At 33.1% G+C, this 20,655-nt stretch overlaps 2 protein-coding genes across 6 annotated transcripts in view; both read right to left on the bottom strand.

Moving 5' to 3' along the window:
• Nucleotides 1-731: 731 nt before the first annotated feature.
• On the bottom strand, nucleotides 732-10,048 carry LOC116343920 (beta-1,4-mannosyltransferase egh). 5 transcript variants are annotated; one of them, XM_031772241.1, is made up of 5 exons: nucleotides 9,765-10,048; nucleotides 2,663-3,110; nucleotides 2,055-2,577; nucleotides 1,843-1,986; nucleotides 732-1,775 (listed from the first exon to the last, which is right to left on the bottom strand). In XM_031772241.1, exons 2-5 carry the CDS (start codon nucleotides 2,812-2,814, stop codon nucleotides 1,203-1,205), a joined length of 1,392 nt encoding a protein of 463 aa, XP_031628101.1. In that variant the 5' UTR covers nucleotides 2,815-3,110; nucleotides 9,765-10,048; the 3' UTR covers nucleotides 732-1,202. The 5 variants fall into 5 exon arrangements, with proteins under 5 accessions (XP_031628101.1, XP_031628105.1, XP_031628103.1 ...); XM_031772245.1 differs by lacking the exon at nucleotides 9,765-10,048 and adding an exon at nucleotides 7,927-7,948; XM_031772243.1 differs by lacking the exon at nucleotides 9,765-10,048 and adding an exon at nucleotides 5,079-5,190.
• An 815-nt stretch (nucleotides 10,049-10,863) lies between these two features.
• Nucleotides 10,864-20,655, bottom strand: part of LOC116344066 (dopamine receptor 1) — a 47,269-nt gene continuing 37,477 nt past the window's right edge. Inside the window, exons 5-6 of the mRNA XM_031772446.1 lie at nucleotides 19,234-19,479; nucleotides 10,864-16,425 (exon numbers count right to left, since the gene is read on the bottom strand). Of these exons, the coding sequence (XP_031628306.1) occupies nucleotides 15,888-16,425; nucleotides 19,234-19,479 (784 nt within the window). The 3' untranslated portion in view covers nucleotides 10,864-15,887. The remainder of the gene's footprint in view (nucleotides 16,426-19,233; nucleotides 19,480-20,655) is intronic.

Here is a 20,655-nt window from a genome sequence, read left to right as displayed (position 1 = left end):
ATTTGTTTGTTTATTTTTTTTTCTTATGCACACGAAAGCTCGTCAGATTTATTGGAAAATCAATTCGATGAGCACGAAAGGCAACTTTTTCCAAATCGAAAGCTTCCGTTACTTAGCGAAATGATGGTTTTCATTGTATAATTCTAGTTTTCTGGTGCCCATTTTTCTCTTTCTTATTGTATTATTTATTCAAATTGTATTTAAAGTTAATTAATAGACACCTGAAGACGTGATGATGATAAATAATGTGGACAAATATGTAATTCATTTTCACGGTTAAATTTAAGAAGGAAAAAGAAGTTGTCATTAGGTTGAGAAAAAAAAACGATTGTTCTATGATGATTTTATAGCACTTTGGATGATCAAACTATGTTTTTTTTTTCTTTTTTGTTCACCATCCACATGAAAAAATTAAAATTCCAAACATTTGATGTAAATTTTGATTTTAAATAAATCAGTTTTGAAACCCTTGAAATACCAAATTGTCCATTTGTGAACTCAATTTTTGAAAAATTACAAAAAATTTGCAAAAGGTCAGGATCATTTTTTTGGATTTTGAGGCCCAATGAGTCTGCATTTAGTATAAAAAAACTTAAATCTTAAGCCTGATGTTTTTTGTTTCTTTTGTAAAATATGCTTTCAAACACTTATTGATATTTTTTGGTGCAAGAAGGGATGTAGATGAAATTCTTCAATTCTTCTTCAAGAAGTTTTTTCATTTGTTTTTTGAGTTCTAGAGCTGTGAATGACGAAATTAAACTTCATTTAATTCGGTTTTGTTTTGAAATCGCTCACATACATAAATACATATAAAATTACACTATTCCACTTTCCATTGAATTAAAAGGTAAGTCTCTAATTTGTGAACCAATTATAAAAAGCAAGCACACATTTAAGTGGATGATTGAATAATACGGAGCTATAAAAATCCCTCACGCGTACACTTTCTCATTTTTTTTCTCATTTGGAAGAAGAAATTGAACAATAAAAACTTCTATAAACCTGGGTGCATGTGTTAATAATAATGCTTACGAACGAACATCATTTCTTTTCTTTCTCTTCTTTATAAATGTATCTACAGAATTTGAATTCAATTATAAATAAAACTAATTTAAGTTAGATAGTAATTTTGTGTGTGTATGTGTGTGTGTTTTGATTTTAAAAAAAGAAATTAACATGTATATGAGAAAAGAAACAATATATTAGACAGTCACCAGAGACCGAATGTCTTTTTTAACAACATAGAATTTATGTTTTTTACCAACTAAACCCCAGATAACAGCTAAATTTTCAATGACCAAATTAACTGGAATTATACAAACGGCTGCCAGAGCACAAAACACAAATCGCATCAAACCGAAACGATAAAGTGAAAATGATTTCAGCACACCAAACACATACATATAAATATTAACGCCGGCTATAAATGCGCACACAAAATCCATGAAATATGGGCACGGTATTGGATAGAGTGCAGCAAAAATGATATTTGATGTTGACAATGGTAATGTGACCCATGAATAAACGCTTACGCCAAGCAACAGTTTATGCTTCACTGGAATCATTTTTGAGTGAACAACCAATAAAATTCCCTGCAGCCATCGTTTGCGTTGTTGTAGAAAGTCGATCAATGTAAATGGTGATTTTTCATACATTTCACCCTCGATAAAATTGAATGTGTAGCCTTGACTGAATGCACGCATTGCAAAGAAACAATCTTCAGCTACCGAACCATCAAGCCCATTATCGAATGACACTGCTTTTTCCGCTTGCAGCTGCAACAATTTTAAATTTATTATTTAGAATTTGTTTTTCGAATTCGATTAGTTACAAAGTACTCACTTGAGTTACCACGTAGCTTCCTTTCCAGCTGAACAACGGCTTATGAAATAGTTTGAATTGTAGACGTAATTTTCCCATGTCGTCACTCACACGAAAACTGTCGGCTAGCGTTGTGAACCAGTTTACAACATTCTCATTGGCATACTGAAAATATTCAATTCCACAATATTTATGAACGTCAGAGTAAAAAATGATGAAATTCCATCACTTACCGTAATTAATCCTTGCCCAAATGGATGTTTGCCATCCAATACAAAATTGATAATACCACGAACGCTGTTCTCCGTCAGCAATGTTTCTTCGTCCAAGTGGACAATCCAATCGTTGTTATTAAGTACGTTTATATGATCTTCAAGGCAATGCTGTAAAGCACGTGATTTGAATAATGCACCCGATTTCGTTTGATAGTCATGTGGCACAACAATTTCTCGAATGCGTCGATGCTTTGGCAAATTGATTGGTTTATCTGTGACAACTTCCATGAGGAAATTTTCCAATCCGGTGTCTAAGCATGTATTCATATTTCGTGTCACATTTGCTTTGACCAAGTCGGGAAAATCACCGCGGGTCACGACTCGTATGCAAATAAATGGTGCCAACAGTGGGCTACCTTTGAGCACAACCTTTTCCGGGAACGCATTATAAAAAACTAACCCGCAAAAGTTAAACAATACTTGTGGTAACGTTAGGAATGTTAAAAATCTCAATAAATACAATACAATTGTGGCGAATTGCCTAGAGAATCACAAAAGAAACAGGAAATAATGAAAATTAGTCAACAATCACGATGAAAAATATCGCAAAGATGGAAAATACTTACCCATATTCGGACCATGGATCAACCGATGTATATGAGTATTCATTGACTTTTATGCCGCCGGTAAATATTTCAAAGAACATAATCACGACAAATAACAATGTGCAGTGCAGTACATGTTTGTACGTTGAATTCAGCATGTTGATCAATCGCATTTGGATGTGTGTTTTGTTGTATCCGTGTAGGTGTTTGATTCGTATCGAAGTATGTGTATTTGAATTTGGTAGTGCTCGTACAATCGATGTTGTTGTTGTCTGCAAACTTTTGATGAATATGTGTCGGTGTGTGTGTGTGTTTGTGTGTATGTGCTTCCAGATTATGTGACAAATAAACCAATTAAGGGACAAACAAGCAATAAATCATTAAGTAGCGCAATTCATTCAACTAGTTCGGACGTTTGTTGATCGCTTATTTGAGTGTTTCCCCATCATTTCTTTTATTTGATTGAAACCTATGATTAAAAAAACACATAAATAAATAATGAAAATAAATACATAAAAAAATATTTGTTTACGAGCTAAAATTTGTTTAGTTTTTCTTTTCTTAATAAAGAAATGACTTAACGGCCACCTGGAAATAATTCAATTTTTTCACAGATATTCCAGATATTCTTTCCATCTACATTCGCATTGAAGCGTGTCTTATCAATATCATTCTCTCATTTATCGTCGACTTATCGATTCCACTTTAATTGATAATGGAATTTCACAGAGAATAAGTATTGGATTCTTCCCAACAAACCATACACCTCGACCGTCGCAATTTATACTGTTAATGAAACTTTGCTGTTAGTATTAAAAACATTCATACGGACTCTATTTTTACTTATCTAAAGAAACATGAGTGTGTTCTAATTTAAATTGATCCGATCCGATAGGAACTACAACGACAACAACAAAAGAAAACAATAATCAACCTTCAGACGCTTTTTCATTGATAAGGTATTTAGTATCAAAAATTCAAAGAAAAACTGGTACTATAATTCCGAAAAATCAATGAATTCACCTCAAAACACAAACCTAGGGGGAGACACCAAAGAATAAATTCCGAATCCACTATATAAATTACTAATCCAGCTAAACCACTAATCCAAAAACACAGATGTGAAATCGAAAATATTTTTCCTATTCCATGGACTGTTTCGCTATTCCACGAGAATCCATTCACAGACGTTGCTATTTCTTTGCAATTTCTCGAATCTTTACAGTAAAAGTCTAATCCTATTCCACGTGTCTGCCCCCTAGACAGTGTCAGTAGACACAAACATTTATTATCATTTTAGGCACGTGTAACATGAATTATGAATGGAAATTTAAAAAAAAATCTGTTCAACTTTATATTGATTGTCCCAGTTGTGAAAAGTTTTTCTACATTTAATAATATTTACTCAACTACAACACCACATGACCTATATTAACCCAAAATAACCCATTTTGAGAATGTTTATAAATTAAAAATGAAAAGCTTTTCAACGCACTTTAAAAAAAATATTTTTCGACTTCGTTTTCATGTGATACTTCCTCATTGAATGTGATTTTTTTTGTTCTGCAAAATATTGAATCCATACTTCGCTTTTATCAAGTGTCCATATCTAAATATGATCATTTTTATGACTAAAATTCATCGACCATTCTGCATGACGTAATTATTTGATAACGTGTCTTTAATATTAGCACTATGTGACCATTTTCATTATCTTCAATTCAGATAGCCGAATCTATTTGAACCGAATAATAAGTCTCGATCTAGCGAAAAATCTATGTGATGAGTTCAACAGTCACAAATGAAAACATTTTGAATGAAAAATGACTTATCACCTTGAAAAAGTGGACGAAAACAAAAGAATTCAACTCTATTATGTCTTCAAGATGAAATTTGGTGTAAAAGTAATTGAAATCATTCTTGTTAAATCATTTTGTGTTTATTTTGATTGTATGTGCGAAACAGCAATTATCTCACTAAATGGATGTCATTGTTGTGACGAAATATCATATAAATGAGTTAACAATGAATTCTGTGGTATTGCAAGCTACAAAAGTGTTTCTCGCACGTCAAAAATCGACGAAAACAGAAAAACGAGACAATAAAACTGTTCGGATGAAAATATGAATTTGTCGAAAAATAAATCAACGAGTCAGAGATATTTGGTTGTTTGAGATTTATGTTAGTAACACAACTCACTACTCACATTAGTAATGCAAATTAAAATGCCAAACACTCCGTCACACTTAACGTTCCGACAAAGACGACCGATTTGAAATTATTCCAAAAGTATTCTGTTTACGATTTTTAACAAAAAAAAAATTCTGACATTCATGCGTAATGAAGTCATAATACAGTACAAGAATTCATGTAATTTTCCTGCCAACTCATTTGAAGACGACCATGATGTAGATTTATGTATTTGGGCAGCACTTACAATTGATTTAAACTTAGTTTCGAGCACTTTGACTCCGCACTTAATTAGTTTGAAAAACTCTCTCAAATTAAAACTCGACAGCAAGCGATTTATGTATGTAATTCAATCAGAATATCGTAGGAAAGAATTTTCACCCGTACGATTGAATGTGACAAGTGCTTGCTAAGTTACTTGTATAAGAATAAAACAACATTCTATTGACACATATAAAGAGCGAAGACGAAAGTAAGACTGCATTTAACCGTATTTAATTCACATATACACAGCTACTACCTCTTAATTGACACTAAGATAAAAATAACGGCATCGAACAAAGACAAAGAAAATAGAATGATTATAAGATTTTGAAACACAATCGTACGATTCATCCGTTCGTTCTTACAGATTTCTGAATTAAGTTCTATTTATAACAAAATTGCATGTGCCCGAGGCCTTGGCATTGTTTGAAATTCATCACTTACCAGAGGTATCAATAATGAGTTTGAAAGACGGAGATCGAGAAAGAGAGACAACAATTTGATTGGCATATATAAAATGCGGCAGAGCGGTCATGTTATTTTGCTTTCAATATCACAATCGCATATGTATGGAATACCGACCAAATTATAGAGAATTTAAATCGAAAGTATTCGATTCATGTAATTCATTGAATGCATTATGATTTCGATGAAAAATAGAATAGATTTTGTTTGTAATTGCATAGCAATGGACATTCAAAAATTTACGGGAAACTCTTTTGTAAAATTGTCATTCTGTAGAAGTGTATGCTAGTCCGCATCAGACATATGGACGTTAAGTATATATACGTTTTCAACTTTGTATGAAACAAACTGTGCGTATGAATATGTCAACTGATTGTATTTTATTTTGGAAAATTCAAAATGTGTTATCACGTTTAATTCCTTAAGTTAAACATTTTTTGGAATCCAATTTAAATGACTAATACAGTCATTTCATTATCCAACTGCATTGTTGATAATGAATGATTCATCAAGTGGCAATTGTTTATTCAAGTATTTTCAATTTATTTCGAGGTACAAAAACAAATTGGGCCCTCATTCATATCAATAGCACCCATATCAAATAAAAAAGCTTGGATTATGAGCATAATGCGCTTGTATTCTCCTTTTTGTTGTTACTTCCACGAATACAAATCTATTGTATGCATATTTATACAATTTACTCTACTCTAATGCATTTACTCGTCTTGTTGACAATCAAATGCGACAGTTTTTTTTTCTGCTCACTCATTCAGTTGAGTTAAAATTGATGACGTCGGAATGCAGTAATATTGTAGCAGCAGCCGTAGCAGTTGGGCAAACTAAAATATGACAACAAGTTCAAAGTCGACATAAGCAGTTCTACACTTTCCCTGTTTAACGGCGCTTTAATAAGTTCAATGTATGAGTATATCATTGTAAAAACATAATGGAAATAAGGAAATGCGAGAATGTCAACTTATTTCATTTCATGAATTTCACTTTCAACATGGATGACGAATTTTCATTTTCGTCTGCTTGCTATCGGCTTGTTCGGCATACATTCGTTGGTGATTTGAAAAGACTAAATAGTATTGATTATAAAAATAGATTTCTTCTATACTGACCCTTGGCAACCGACTTTCAATTGAATCGGATATTTCACATAAATGAAGTTGCTTCGCACGTTTCGCGGCTATGCTGCCGTGAAGTGCTGCCGAAATGGCATTTATATATATATAAAATATTTTTTATATAAATAAAGCGGTAAAAAAAAAAGAGTGGCGCTATTTTGCGTCAAAATTTTATTGCATTTCATCTGTTCCGGTCGATTTGCTGTAATTGATTAGCAGCAACATTTGAGTCGAATGCCCAGGTTTCTTACATATTATTTTCGTAGTAAAAAAATAATTGGATTCGAAGGCATTATGCCAAGAAAAGCATTTCTCTGGCGATATACAATCAAGATGTGTTCGGTTGAGGGAGTCATATACAACTGTTTTCTGTGAAAATTTCTCACTTTATAATCTCAAGGATTTGTTGAATAATTCAAAAAACCGCGAAGCAGAGGTCGTATGCATGTCAGAAAGAAGAAAATCCGCAAATCGATCGATGAAAGCAAATATATATATAATTTTGTATATATACGGAAGGAAATATTTTTAATAGATTGGCTCATGCAATGTACGTCGTATAGAAACCTGCCGAATTCTACAAATAACACAACACATTAGTGTTAATCAAGGGGATATTCAAAATAGAAAAACTAGTGAAACTAGCAGCAACTAGCACAGTACACACAAATGACAACTAACCTCAATATGAACAAAAATTGACATAAAACTCAATTTATCCGAAGTCTCAACCGTTTTGGGATAAATTTTAGTATGCATTTTTTCCGCTCAAATGCCAAAGTGATATATGTAATGCACTTAAATATTTGAGCGGAAAAAATCTGAACTAAAATTTCTCCCAAAAACGGTTGAGACTTCGGATAAATTGAGTTTTATGTCAATTTTTGTTCATATTGAGGTTAGTTGTGATTTGTGTGTACGATTAATGTTTCTAGTGCGTGAAGCTGGTTCTCAGTAAAAAAATTATACACATTGTATATGAAAGGCTAACTTCACGCACCATAAAAACTAGAATTTTTTTTAAACTAAAAATTGCATGAATATCCCCCTGGTGTTAATAGAAGAAGACTTATTGCATTAAAACCGAATCGAAAATATCAATGACAGAAGAAACATTTCGGTAAAGAAAAAACACAAAGAAAAAACGAACTAAGGATATTACAGAGAGCCTTAAACCGATTGTGTTGGCTGAATCTTGTGCATGTGTGGCACAAATTAACAAGAAAACGAACGAACCAGTGGCGACATGGTGACTTTGGTCGCATACACGTACACTGGATATTCGTCAACGGCCATGTGTTGAGAATAATAAAAGCATACAAAAATTATGGGCTCGGTTGTAAATAAGAAGAATTCGACGCGTTTTATTTGGGTCGAAGTTTGTGGCTTCGTTTCCACCCTTTTTGGACATGCTTATGATATTTAGTTTCCTGTTGATAAATGGTCGTACATATACATGTCACCATAAAAAAAATCGAATTTGTTGCTGGGTACAATTTTTCAGAATGTGTATTATCATCACTAACTCACTCACTCACTTAAACACGCTCGCATATCAATAAAATCTCACTTTTTTTGCATCTTTCTATTTTCAACTTGAATCGAATACTTGCGGTTTCTGTGCTTTCCGTACTAATTGTTTACGTTCGATGGAATTTGAATGAAAAGACAGCAAAATAACTGGCTGCTGATCACTAGGTTTTTACAAACGAGTTGTTGTTTTTTATAAATTGTAATTGAAAAACGATAGCGTAAATGGCAAACAAAAACAAGAAGCTGTATAGCAATGGGTGTGATTTTATATATATTGTATATATACATATCATATGCAATATGTATATCTCTTTTTATATCGCTTCGCAAAAACACTGCCAAAACTAACATAATGTGTGTGTGAATTTGCTACGATAACTTATAGCTGATGCTGAAACAATCTACAAGTCTGTGTTGTGTGTGTCTGTGTGTTTGTATGATAAAAATGAATGCACTTGATTTGTTCGCAGTCAACAGCAAAGTTTTTCTTGGAATTACGGTCTGATTCACTCACACACATACACACGCGCACGCCATATCATCTCTTGGACTGATTTTACTTCGGCGAATATTTTTTCATGGACCCATTTAGCTAAATTATGGTAAAATGTCAATCAAGATAATGGAAATTCAGGTTATCAAAAAAATCACATTCGATTTGGTATTTGATAAGAATTCAGCGTATATCTGATTTTTGAAGTGGATTCAATTGTTCTTTTGTGTTCTTTTTTTATATCGTGTATTTTTATGCAATGTGTTAGTTACTACATTGCGATTGTTGTATGTTTGATCGTAGCACTCTCGTATACATTCTCATATGCACACAATATTATATCGCATCGAAAGTTGTTGTTTTCCATTGTCTGTGAGGCGCGAAACAAGCGAGTAAAAACATATAGTAGCGATTGTAATCGAAAAAAAAAAATTCGATTGTTCTATACACCTTTTTTGGTGTATATATAAATGCGATATGCGACGTACTATCCATCTAGAAACACCTCAAACACTCACACATAACATTCAATTTCAATTCATCGTAATACCAAACAAAACCGATAAAAAAAAGAAATGCCCAAATTTAATACGATATTTCCATTGAACAATAACAAACGAAACGAACCAACAAAACAAAATCGTACTTATTCGAGTGACCTACGGAGCATTTCACACTCATTCATTAGTAACCGAAAATTTATTCTATTAATGAATTGCCTTATTCTTCGTATTTTTTTCTGAATTTCATTTCAATTTTTTTTTATTCATGTTTGATTGACGGAACACGAAACGTTGTATCTTTGAATGACAACACCCTTGTCTTTCAATAACGCCACAAAAAAATGGTTTGAACATTTTATCCACATACAAAAACCACACACAAATTCACATTCCAATTAATTGATTTTTCATTTCAAACACGGGAAAAGATTTTCGCGTAGTATTTTCTTTTCTTGGCCTGCGTAATTTTTTTACGCATTTTCAATGCAATAACACTCACTCATATACACTGTGCAACTTTCTCACAACGCAATCTATTTAATTACCGGTTTAGTATTCGCTGAATTTGTAATTCCTTTGATAAACACAGAAGCCCCAATTCAAATATTGTATTTGGTTTCTTTTCGTTCACACTGTCGGTAGTGATTCAAGCACAAATGGTTTTTTTCCGAAATGTGAAAAACTTTTTTTTTTCTTTAAATTTTGTTTCTATCTATTGACTGCTTGCTGCGCTCTCGAGAATATTATGGCTTGCAGTTGGAAAACACGACCATTCCCGACTGAGTAAAATCGTTTGGTTGAATCAATGTTTTAGCCGTATATATGTTTGAATGAACGACTCTATGTGAAATCGATGAATTTTTTTATATATAACTTCGGTACTCCTTTTTCTCTTTCTGTCATTCATAGCAGTTGTACTGTTGCTACAGCTCATGTGTGAAACTGGGTGCGATATGTGTGTGTGTTTGCAAATGAACAAAATGCAAAACATTTCTTTCCCGCTCTAACTACTATAAGGGATCGCTTTTTGCCGAATAGATTGCGGTGAGTGTGAAAGAGACGAGTAGAAAACCGCGTGAATACTAGATATTCATGTGTTTGTGAGGCCTGTTTGGGATGACGCGTTATGGTTTGTTTACAGTATACGATATCGGGCATAGGCTTTTTTTGCATGAAATCAAATGTGACAGCTATTCATATTGATGAACATTTTTGGAGGGAGTTTCTCCTTTCGAATGAGATGTCAACAAAAAGTTGTTTTCATTTTGGTTTTTATCTATTAAAATTGGTGGAAATAATTCAATATAGTTTATGAGAGTTGATTATAAGTTTTTATTTTGCTTTTTCCATCAACCGAGAATTCAAAAGTGATGTGTGATAAGAAACTGACAACCTTCAGTAGATTCATTGTGAATAGACCTGTTAACTTAAAAGCAAGCCCGGTGGCGCCATCTGTTAACCAAAAGTCGATTTTTCGTTAAAAATTGTTTCCTCTGTTCCTGTTATATGGGTTGCAAGTCACATGCGAGTAAAACTAACAGACAAATGAAACGAATTTTTTTTTTCATTTTTTATATTTATATTTTTGCTTTTTTATCTATTTTATTTTCATTTACATTTATATAGATTTTCATTTTGCTTTGTTTTTTTTCTTTCTTTGTTCTCTTTGTGTTGGATGTTTTGAATCCCTTGTTTTATAGACTGTATTAGTTTAAATTCAAATATTCAATATTTTATTCGCTTCATTTTCCACATATGTTTCGCTTCATATATGATTTTAAATCCTCATATGTTTCATTTCTATTTTATTTCATAGTTTTTTTTTTGTTATTAACCGTATACTTACCGCCAAAATCATAAATTGGCCGCCGTTTTTGTTTGCACATTTAAAAACATCGAATTTTAGATTATTTGATACGTTATTGAAAAAATGGTTTTGGTTTCTTTTGAGAGTTGATTTGTTGTATGTAAGGGTTTCAGAGTGGAGTCTCCATTATTATACCAAATAAAGGTTAACTTGACATGAACATATTTATGATTCAGTTGGAATATGCCTATTGATAAATAGAAAACTTTTCTTATTGAGTTCAATGCTTGCGACCGCAGGCAGTTCAACTTATTTTACCGCCCAATTCGACAGTCAAGTCATTTCGTTTCATTTGTCAATGGAGATCCCCCACTCTCGAAGTTATTCAAACAAATTAATCACATTGATCGTAAACATATGAACAATACCTATAGCGAACTCAAGATGCAGAACCATGAGTGGAACAAGATAGTGTGTCTATCTAAATGTTAGCTCTTTTACTTTCACATCATCTAATCTAGTTATAATTTAATATACAAATATATTACTGATTTCATTTGTTTTTATTCTTACGAACGGACCTGTTCTTGCTCATTTTTTTTCTATTCAGTTTAATGAGATTCTCTTCTATCTATAATCATGCCAACGATATCTCGCATCTAATACTTCTTATTTTTCTTAGATAGCTTCTTCATCGAAATTGGTTTTGAATCATTGAATATGTATATTTTCCTGTATGTGGTTGATTCGGTTGTGTGTGTGTGTGTGTGTGCTGTGTGAGTGTCATGATATAAGAGATGAGATTTCTCATTTCATGTTTTTCTTTTCAGGGCGATTGAGTTTTTGACGAAAAAAAAGGGTAATTGTTTACTCATTTGCTTATGGTGATGATGATGATGTATTAGATGCTACTATGATGAGAATTTGCTTCATTCACAAAGAGAAAGAAAGAAAGATAGAGAGAGAGGAGAGAGAGAGAATGTGTGTGAAAATGCGATGTAACGAAGTTTTGTCAGCTAAAAGGGTTGTTGTGTATGCTGAAATCAATGCGCAAATGCGTTTATTTTTACCGCCTAATAAAATTAATCAATACTGACCTAAAAAAGAAATTATCCAAATGCGATTTCCCGAGTTAACAACAAGAGAAAAGAGAGTGAGTAAGTGGCTTCGTGTAAAAATTAGAATATATGTAAAATTGATATTCGTTTAATTTGATGTAACTGGCTCTCTCAATCGTTCTATGTTTTCTTTTTTTTAAGTGAACGAAGCGGAAAGAGATTATCGGGGGGCCCAATTCCACCATAATGTTATGCATATATGCGAAGACTTTGATTTCTTTCTCTTATTTTAGTTGTGCTATAACGTGTTGTTGCCCATTATACTGATAATAAAATAAAACAACGATAAAATGCGATAAAAAAACAACAAATCTGGATGCATAAAATCACTTTCAAAAGAATGATGATAATTGATGTCGATTATTTTTTTTATGCTATGATCATTTTAAATTTAGTAAAACATAAAATGCTTTATCTCTGATTCCATCGGGAGAATCCTTTTTTTTTGCGAACGATGAACCGTCGTCGAGTTCAAACTCATTCATAAAACTCGTTTAAAACGTATAAAATTTAGATTATGACTGTATTATGTAAAGTGTAGCCCGCACCGCACACACAACGATTGAAACCCTGTAAAATTGACTGCCTGATAAAAAAAATACAAAACACAAAAATCTGGAAATTCGTATAAATTCTCATTCATTTCCCCAGATTTATTAATAAAATGAAAATGAAAATGTATATGTAGTATTATCTGTGAATTCAAGTTCATTTTATATTCGATTTTGTGTATTCAACGTTCATTATCGCATTTATGATTGAATAATTTTTCGAGAAAACTTTGAATGCTTTGCATTTTATTTGCAAACTCTTCTATAGCCCGTGGGGCCATTCTTCTGGTCTAGAGAGAGATAGACGCACAGAAAAAAACACAAACTTTTCCATGTGCATGTTTGCTGTGTAATAAATTTTAATTTGAATTTTTGGCAGAAAAAAAAGAATGAGAGATTTTAATGTCGATATATAAACTACACTTTGAATCCCTCCCCCTTATAAAAAGTAAAAGTGAATTTTCGTGTTTTGTATGTGAATTGCTTTTGATTCTTCGTATTTCATCTTCCGATGAACATGATTTCCGTCTTAAAATATTCAAAAAATTTCAAAACTTTATTCATTGCACTTTATCTTTCACAATATACGGGCACAAAGACGATTCACTGTCATTTGCCAACATGCCAACTTTGTTCGTATCTTTCTATCTCTTTGTATTTGAATACGTCATAAGAAGTACATTTACGTTTTTTTTTAATAATATCTATCTTAGAGTTATTAAAGGATTTTCAAGTAAAACTTAAACAGTGGCGTATTTCTCACAGAAGTTTTGGTTTTTTTCTCTTTAAATTCAAACGAATTCTATATCCACTATCACAAAATAATAAGAGTAAAGAAATGAATCAAGGAGTCAACAATCATCATATATTACGTATTTGTTCATCAAAAACAGTTTTCTAGTATTCATTTTAAAGAATGCATTTTTTACATGTTATAGTAATTTTATCCATAAATTCTTCATTTTCCAGCTCTGATTGCTTGAACATAAATGCATCGCGTACACACGTTTCTCTGTGTGTGAAATGTGATGTTGCCGCAAAAATGCTCAAATATTTTTTGTAATTTTCATACATTAATGAGATTTTGTGTTTATTTTACATAAATTTTTAATGCTTTCTCTTACAATGCTTACACATATTCATTTTTAATTTAAATAATGTATTTCGTAAAATAATATCATATTTTTTGTCGAAAGTATTTATACGTTGGAAGTTGGAGTTTGGTTGATTGGATTGTGGGAAAAAGAGGACGTTTATTGATGCGCGCAGTTTGTGATGTGTGCTCATCAATCAATAGACAACTTTGGAGGTATTTCATTTATTTTGATTTAAATTAATTAATTTTTTTGTGTGTATGTTAATCTTTTTTTTGTTCTTTCTAGTTTTCGTTTTTGTTTCAGTGTATGTTTGCTAAACCTGTATGCTGGATCCATTTGATATAGTTAGTTTGTATATAGTTCATATGTTTGTAAATATGTTTTTGGTTGTATTTCAGCCCTCCGCCCCCTCCCCCATACACACACATGCAATAAATATATGGTATATGTACAATTTGTAAATCGTGTGGGTTGGCTTCGAAAACTTGAATCTACGTAGTTATAGAGTATACAATCGGGGGCGAAATTACTTTTACTCTTTTTCTTCTTATTTTCACTTCACATTTGGAGCATGTTGAATGGAAATGTGGGTTTTTTACTATCTCTATCTCTGGAAGCCAATAAAACTTTCAAAAGTAATTACTCAGAAAAGGGTCCTGTCCCGTCTCCCCATCTAAGCCAAGTCAAGGTAAAACGGTGATAAAACTATCGAGCATAGCGTTTTTGCGGTTTTGTGCGAATTTTCTCGCTATACATATTCATGAATTGTACAGAGTTCATTTTATCGATTGGGTGTGAAGCTGTTAGCCAGAGAGTGCTAAAAGTGTTCAAAGTGAGAAGTGATTTTTTTCCATCACGGCAAATCAATCAAATGTCATGAGCAAAAAGTAGTTCTTTCTTTTTTCACATGCCGAAAAGCTAGTTTGCATTTTATACGAAGTGAAAGGTACCTTATTGAGCATAATTTACTGCACTTATCGACATCGCACTAATCAAATTTCAGTTGTATGCCCAGAGAAGTGATGCCGTAGTTCGATTGTTTGAAATAAGTGAAACAGAGAGAACACGTCCTGTGTGAACACCACTAAAGTGTGCGGTTTACTTGACTTTCCAATAAGTATATTTTCAATTTGTACAATTTCTCACTCACAGACATATATACTCTTGAGATTGATTCAACACTAATTTCACTTCTAAATTCATTCAACAGCCACTCGACTCTTGTATTGCACACTTCACAGTATTTATACACACTTACTAACTTAACAGATACGCTGAAAAACAATAAATCCATTACATTTTACCTATACACAATTATCGAATTCATATTATTTAATTAGATGAAGAAAAGAACTATATGATAACAAACACACGATTGGCCGTGAATTTAAAAACAACATTGGATTTCGATTTTCTTCTGAAAAGTGCAGTTTTTCATGAATATTCGACATCTATCTGGAGAATATAAAGATGATTTTATAACATGGAATGCGTGTGTGTGAGAGATTAATTTCCTAATAGAGAATAAAACTATTGTGTGCCATATCTGATTGGAGAGTAAACTGACTGTATCCAGTTTTATATTCAAATAAGAGTAACAGTGTATGTAGATGTGTGATAGTGTGAATGGGGTGGAATTTGATGCATTTCCGAATTATATACGCTAAATATTTAGTTTGTCACATATCAAACAAATATACACTAAAGAAATATCCCTAACAATAATACACTGTTTTTTTCATTCATAATTTATTCTTTCTTTTGTTGTTCAAGAATATTTCGCGAAAATATTTCTATAACCATCGATTTGTTTGGTTGTCTGTATTCTGTTCAGATAATTTTCTTATTTTCATTCGATTAACCTAAACAAATAAATTCAGTTTCATTTCACATTCCAATGTTTATGGATGTGGTAATTTACAGATTTACGCACATCAAAACACAATCTATAAAAACATGTTCCATTTAATGGGTTTGGTGCCTCATGTTTGTGTGCTTTGCATTGTTAAACGTTTATAAATTGTGTTCATGTGCCCATTTATAAATGTTATTCATTTTGGTTTACCCTAATTTATCCATTATGGTCGTTGTGCGGTCAAATCGCAGACACTTGTTCAATATCAGCCGATGATCTTGAATGGATGACATTTTTTGCTGCGTAATCGGTAACATAACGATCACTGTTGCGTGGATGCACATTGCCCAAATCTTGAGCGCAACACCATGAATTTTTCGTCGTTAAAATTCGTTTGAATGCTTCACGAAATTCCGTATTAAAAATGGAATAAATGATTGGATTGAATGCTGAGTTTGAATAACCTAGCCAACTTAGAATTTTAAATGTTTGGCCACCAATGCATGTTTTACAGAATGCGGCAACAATATTTACACAGAAGAATGGTACCCAACAGATGAGAAAAACGCCCATTATTACGCCGACCGTGATGGCTGCCTTGTGATCTGATACGTGATATGGTGATGAATGATGTAAATGTCGTACTTTAAATTTCTTTTTCGGTTTTCGACGAATACTTCGATATCGATTTGGTTGCTTTTCAACGACTTCGCCACTGACGCCTGGCCGCGTTACAGCCCGTATCGATTTCACATGTTTCTGGGCATAGCAATACAATCTGTGTAATACAAAGCAGTAGCAGCAGCAACAACAGCAACAGCCACAGCAAAAGGATCAGACATTTACGCAAATGACATGTAATAAGCGCGAGACATGGGGGTGAGAGAACAAAAAAAATAGCATAGCATGAAAAGTGAGAAAAATTGCAAATACTACAGAGAACGAAAGAAAAAAAAATCGCGATTTACGCCATAATCACAATAAAACATTGTTTCGACCGACTCTTTTTTTTGTTCGTACATTTTGCGACATGCACACATCCAACTTAATAAAAGTGAAATGCGTTCGTTCGTATACTTCATCAAGAACAATAGGCATTCGGAGTTGTTTTTTTTTTTTGTTGACGTGTGATTTTTTTTTTCGTCAAGCGTTGATCGAGACGTAATGATAATATATGATGAAAATCAGATTTGATGGTTGAACTTTTTTTTTCTGTATTCATGTGTATGTGATATTGTTACTCGAAACGCAAGAAAATGAACGACATGTAATATATTTTATCACATGCATGCTTTATGCGTTCATCGGCTTAGCTCGAAAAACTAATGCTTGATAAGCCAGACAGGCATGAGATAAGTAGAAACCGGCGTCGCCTCAAACAATTTTCTTTGCTTTCATCAGATTCATCAACGTTGGGGGATTTAATCGGGAGGTCGTTTTGTATATATATATACTTTGTGACTAATTAAATCAGCTGCACGAAATTTACCTTAAACCATTTTCATTTCTGTTTCTTCTCTTCGCATTTTGATTTGATCAACAGAAAATTGGATTACCAGCCGTTTGGCCAAAATGAGGTAACAGTATAGTTTCGATACAGGTTTTTCCTTGTGATTTCGGATTTCTGCAAATTAGCACATTTTTGTCTCCGTATATTCACTCTTTTTTTGCGTGTCACAGTCGACGGCTATTATCTAGGATGATTTTAAGCCATTTTCTCTTTGTGCACTTGATTGGATCGCACATTATCATTTAACGTCGTAGGTCGTAGTCGTTGTTCTAACAAAGTGGCTTGCATATAACGAGTAACAAGAGAACGGTAAGATTAGAAAAGGAATTGGGAGTTTTTTCGGAGTGATAAACATTCTCTTTTGTGGCTCCGTCTCACCAGATTCGTTAATAATAAATGCGAAATAACAAAAGAATGCGTGACAGTGTTGAGTTCAATTAACGCTTACATATGTATAAATTATTGTTAACATGATACATATATGTAAGTGGTTTAAATTTGTCGTTTCATTCTCTGATACGGATCACGCATTAGCCTCCAGTTCTAATTCCTTGAATTTTCCATGCCAAATCGGGTGAGAGAGAGAATATATATCAGTGTCACTGTGTTATCCGTCGGCACATCTAGGATTTATTGTTGTACATAGTAACAAACTTGATGATTCAAAAGTATGTGCTCGTGTATCATATTTGTTCAAATAATTTGATCGTTTGTTCCCAAACACATCGAGTGTTTTTTTATTTCAATTGGTATATTACATTTCTTGAAAATGGAAGTGATGCTAACACTAGCTTTTGCCACATATTGGCACATTGGTTTTACCAAAAGACCGAAATGTTAACTATTTATACTCATGAATCCTTGATGATTAATTGATATTTACACTATCTGTATGTGTGTATATCTGTTTTGAATGATGGCCTTCATTTCGGAAGGGAGAATCCAACCGATGATTGCTCAATGACGCACAACGGCTACGATAATATGTCGAACAAATTTTGGATTGAAGCGACACCTTCACGTAACACAAACACTGTAAACATAACTATTAATATGTATGAAATAGTTGACGTTCGATACATTCGCATTTCAACGATGAGATGGCGTTAAACGTGATGAAATTTTTGTTATTTTATTATTGGTAGATTTGATGTTTATTATTTATTCGACGCATCAGACGAAACAGATGTGATTATCGAAACCGCAATGGAAAATGGTTAAACGTAAGCCATACACAAATCGTAGTTGGTATTTTTTTAAAGAAATGTAACAAAAAAAGGTTTTCGCCACACTGTGTAACATGTTGCGCAGCACCCAATTCCATGAAATATGCATCATCGGCAAAAGGAATATTTGGGTCGCGTTAAAAGTGAGACACAAAAAAAGGCGAAAATTCAATCGATTTGCCAACCAAAATCGGTCGATCGAGTCCGCGCGTTCACATAACGTGCACCGACACTGAATGCTAATAATGAAAATTGCTTAAAGATTTCCCATTGATACGCTTATCACGAGATAATCGTTTATATTGAGCATCAAATACGTGTTCCGGCGATTTTATCGCATTTTCGAAAGACATGAATCTTTTGTTGTATAACAGCACATAATACATGTACCACCACCTACCGCGACGAATGATGATGAAAATTAGATGGAACGCTTTTTTGAGATGAGACGGCGACCGACCATTTCTTCAAAACCAATTTGCATTTAACCAAATATTATTTGGAGTGTGGAGCGCGAGAAAGAGACAGAGCTGAATTTCTCTCACGAAAATTCGATGCTTAAAATAAATTGGAAATGCTTAAGTTTAATAATTTACATTATGTTAGCAATCTCACGTTTTCGTTTCGAAACGAAGATTTCCCCATTGTTTTTTTGCTTCTCTTTTTTGCTTTACATAAATTGCAAAAACTGATTTCATTTGCTGGGTTTTTTCTTTATGTGTATTTTGTTTGGAGGTAAAAAATCTTTGAGTCAGTCGATTCGATCTAATATATTGTGTGAAAATGGTGAAATGATAATGACTACAAACGAAGCGAAAAAACACACAGAGATAGAATGGATGTTATTTACCTGCAGTAGATGCCAATCATAACGATGCATGGCACGTAGAAGCTAATACAACTTGACACAACAGCGTACATCGGTGTTAAATCTAAAGCACATGTGGGATACTTGCGACCGTTGTCTTCATACACTAACGGTAAGTCGGGCCTGTGCAAACCAAATGAGATCGGTACGAATGATACTAGTGCAGCTAATAACCAAATTGTCACAATTGATAAAACAGCTATGCGTCGCGTGACCCATCTCCCATACCTGAAACGAAAAACACAGAAAAAAATTTATAAATAAAAGCATTTACACCACATCAGATAGATTTCATTTTTTTTGTTTTCGTTGTTGCTGTTTATTTTGTTCGATTTACGTTTTTCTTTCATTTTGTCGTCATAGAAAATTGACGACAAGAATAATATGTAAAAAAAGCGTTAGATACAACACAGAAGCTTCCAGGCTCAATTTTAAGGCATGAGACAGTAAACATAAAACGATGGAGAAGGGAGTGCGACGAAAACCAAGAGCAAAGACTGTGCATTGACGTTGTCTGTTTGAAAAGAAGATTATTGGCAATAGCTTGGGAGCATAAAGCTTATTTACAAGAGATAAATAAACAAATGAACGCATCTTTCATATCTCGTTATATGTGTGTATACAGGCTTTCTCTCTCTCTCTCTCTGCGAAAACTTTTTATCAGGCTTTGTGCAAACATGCATATACATATTCTTTAAAGAAAAAGCTCATTCATTCAAAGACTTTCAAGTATGAATTCGTCACTTAAAATATTTTTGCATATTTGAAACGTTTCACTCTCCATTTCACGCGATTCATCTCCCTCTTTCTCCCCCCTCTCTCTCTTCTCTACATGTCTAAATCTCTCAATTTGCCTGCTCGTCTACCAAATTATATTTCTCCATACCCATTTTCCCCATAGATTCTTTCATGTTCATTTTGTCTTCGAAAAACACTGACAAATTTCTTCAAGAGCACACATTTTATATATGCCAAACAATATGATGTCACATTAAGCTCACAATACAAAACAAACAGAATATTCAAATGTGTTGTGTCTTTTGAATGATGTGTGCATGTATTTGTTTTCGTTATAAAACCGCGTTGTACGTTCACGGTTCACATTCGTTAACAATGCTGGCGCATATAAATTGAATCAAACATTCATGAATTTTGAAGGGAAAAAGAATAATACAAAAAAATCGAGTGTTTTTCTCGCTCCTGAAAAAGTTTTTAATTAAATCTTCTTAGCTTGTTGTAAAGTACACGCACGCATCGTTGTTGTGCCATATGAATGTGGAACTGCTATAAAGCCGAAAAGTGAATTCCATTTCCGACCCAATTCCCAAAATGGAAAATAATAAAATAAAATTGCGAAAGAGAGAGAGAGAGAGAGAGAGAGAGAGAGAGAGAGAGAGAGAGAGA

This window comes from Contarinia nasturtii, unplaced genomic scaffold, assembly GCF_009176525.2.
Source record: "Contarinia nasturtii isolate CC-2019 unplaced genomic scaffold, AAFC_CNas_1.1 Cnas_scaffold_1037, whole genome shotgun sequence".
In the NCBI taxonomy this organism is placed as follows: Eukaryota; Metazoa; Arthropoda; class Insecta; order Diptera; family Cecidomyiidae; genus Contarinia; species Contarinia nasturtii.
The sequence above is the reverse complement of the archived record's forward strand: the minus strand, read 5'-3'. Positions and strand labels throughout refer to the sequence as shown.

Excerpts from the sequence above, each read along its gene's own strand:
- LOC116343920 (XM_031772241.1), bottom strand. The coding sequence starts at position 2,814 with ATGCGATTGATCAACATGCTGAATTCAACGTACAAACATGTACTGCAC. Across the intron at positions 2,578-2,662 it reads GATCCATGGTCCGAATATGG|GCAATTCGCCACAATTGTAT; the intron begins GTAAGTATTTTC and ends GTGATTCTCTAG. Across the intron at positions 1,987-2,054 it reads TTGGGCAAGGATTAATTACG|TATGCCAATGAGAATGTTGT; the intron begins GTAAGTGATGGA and ends GAATATTTTCAG.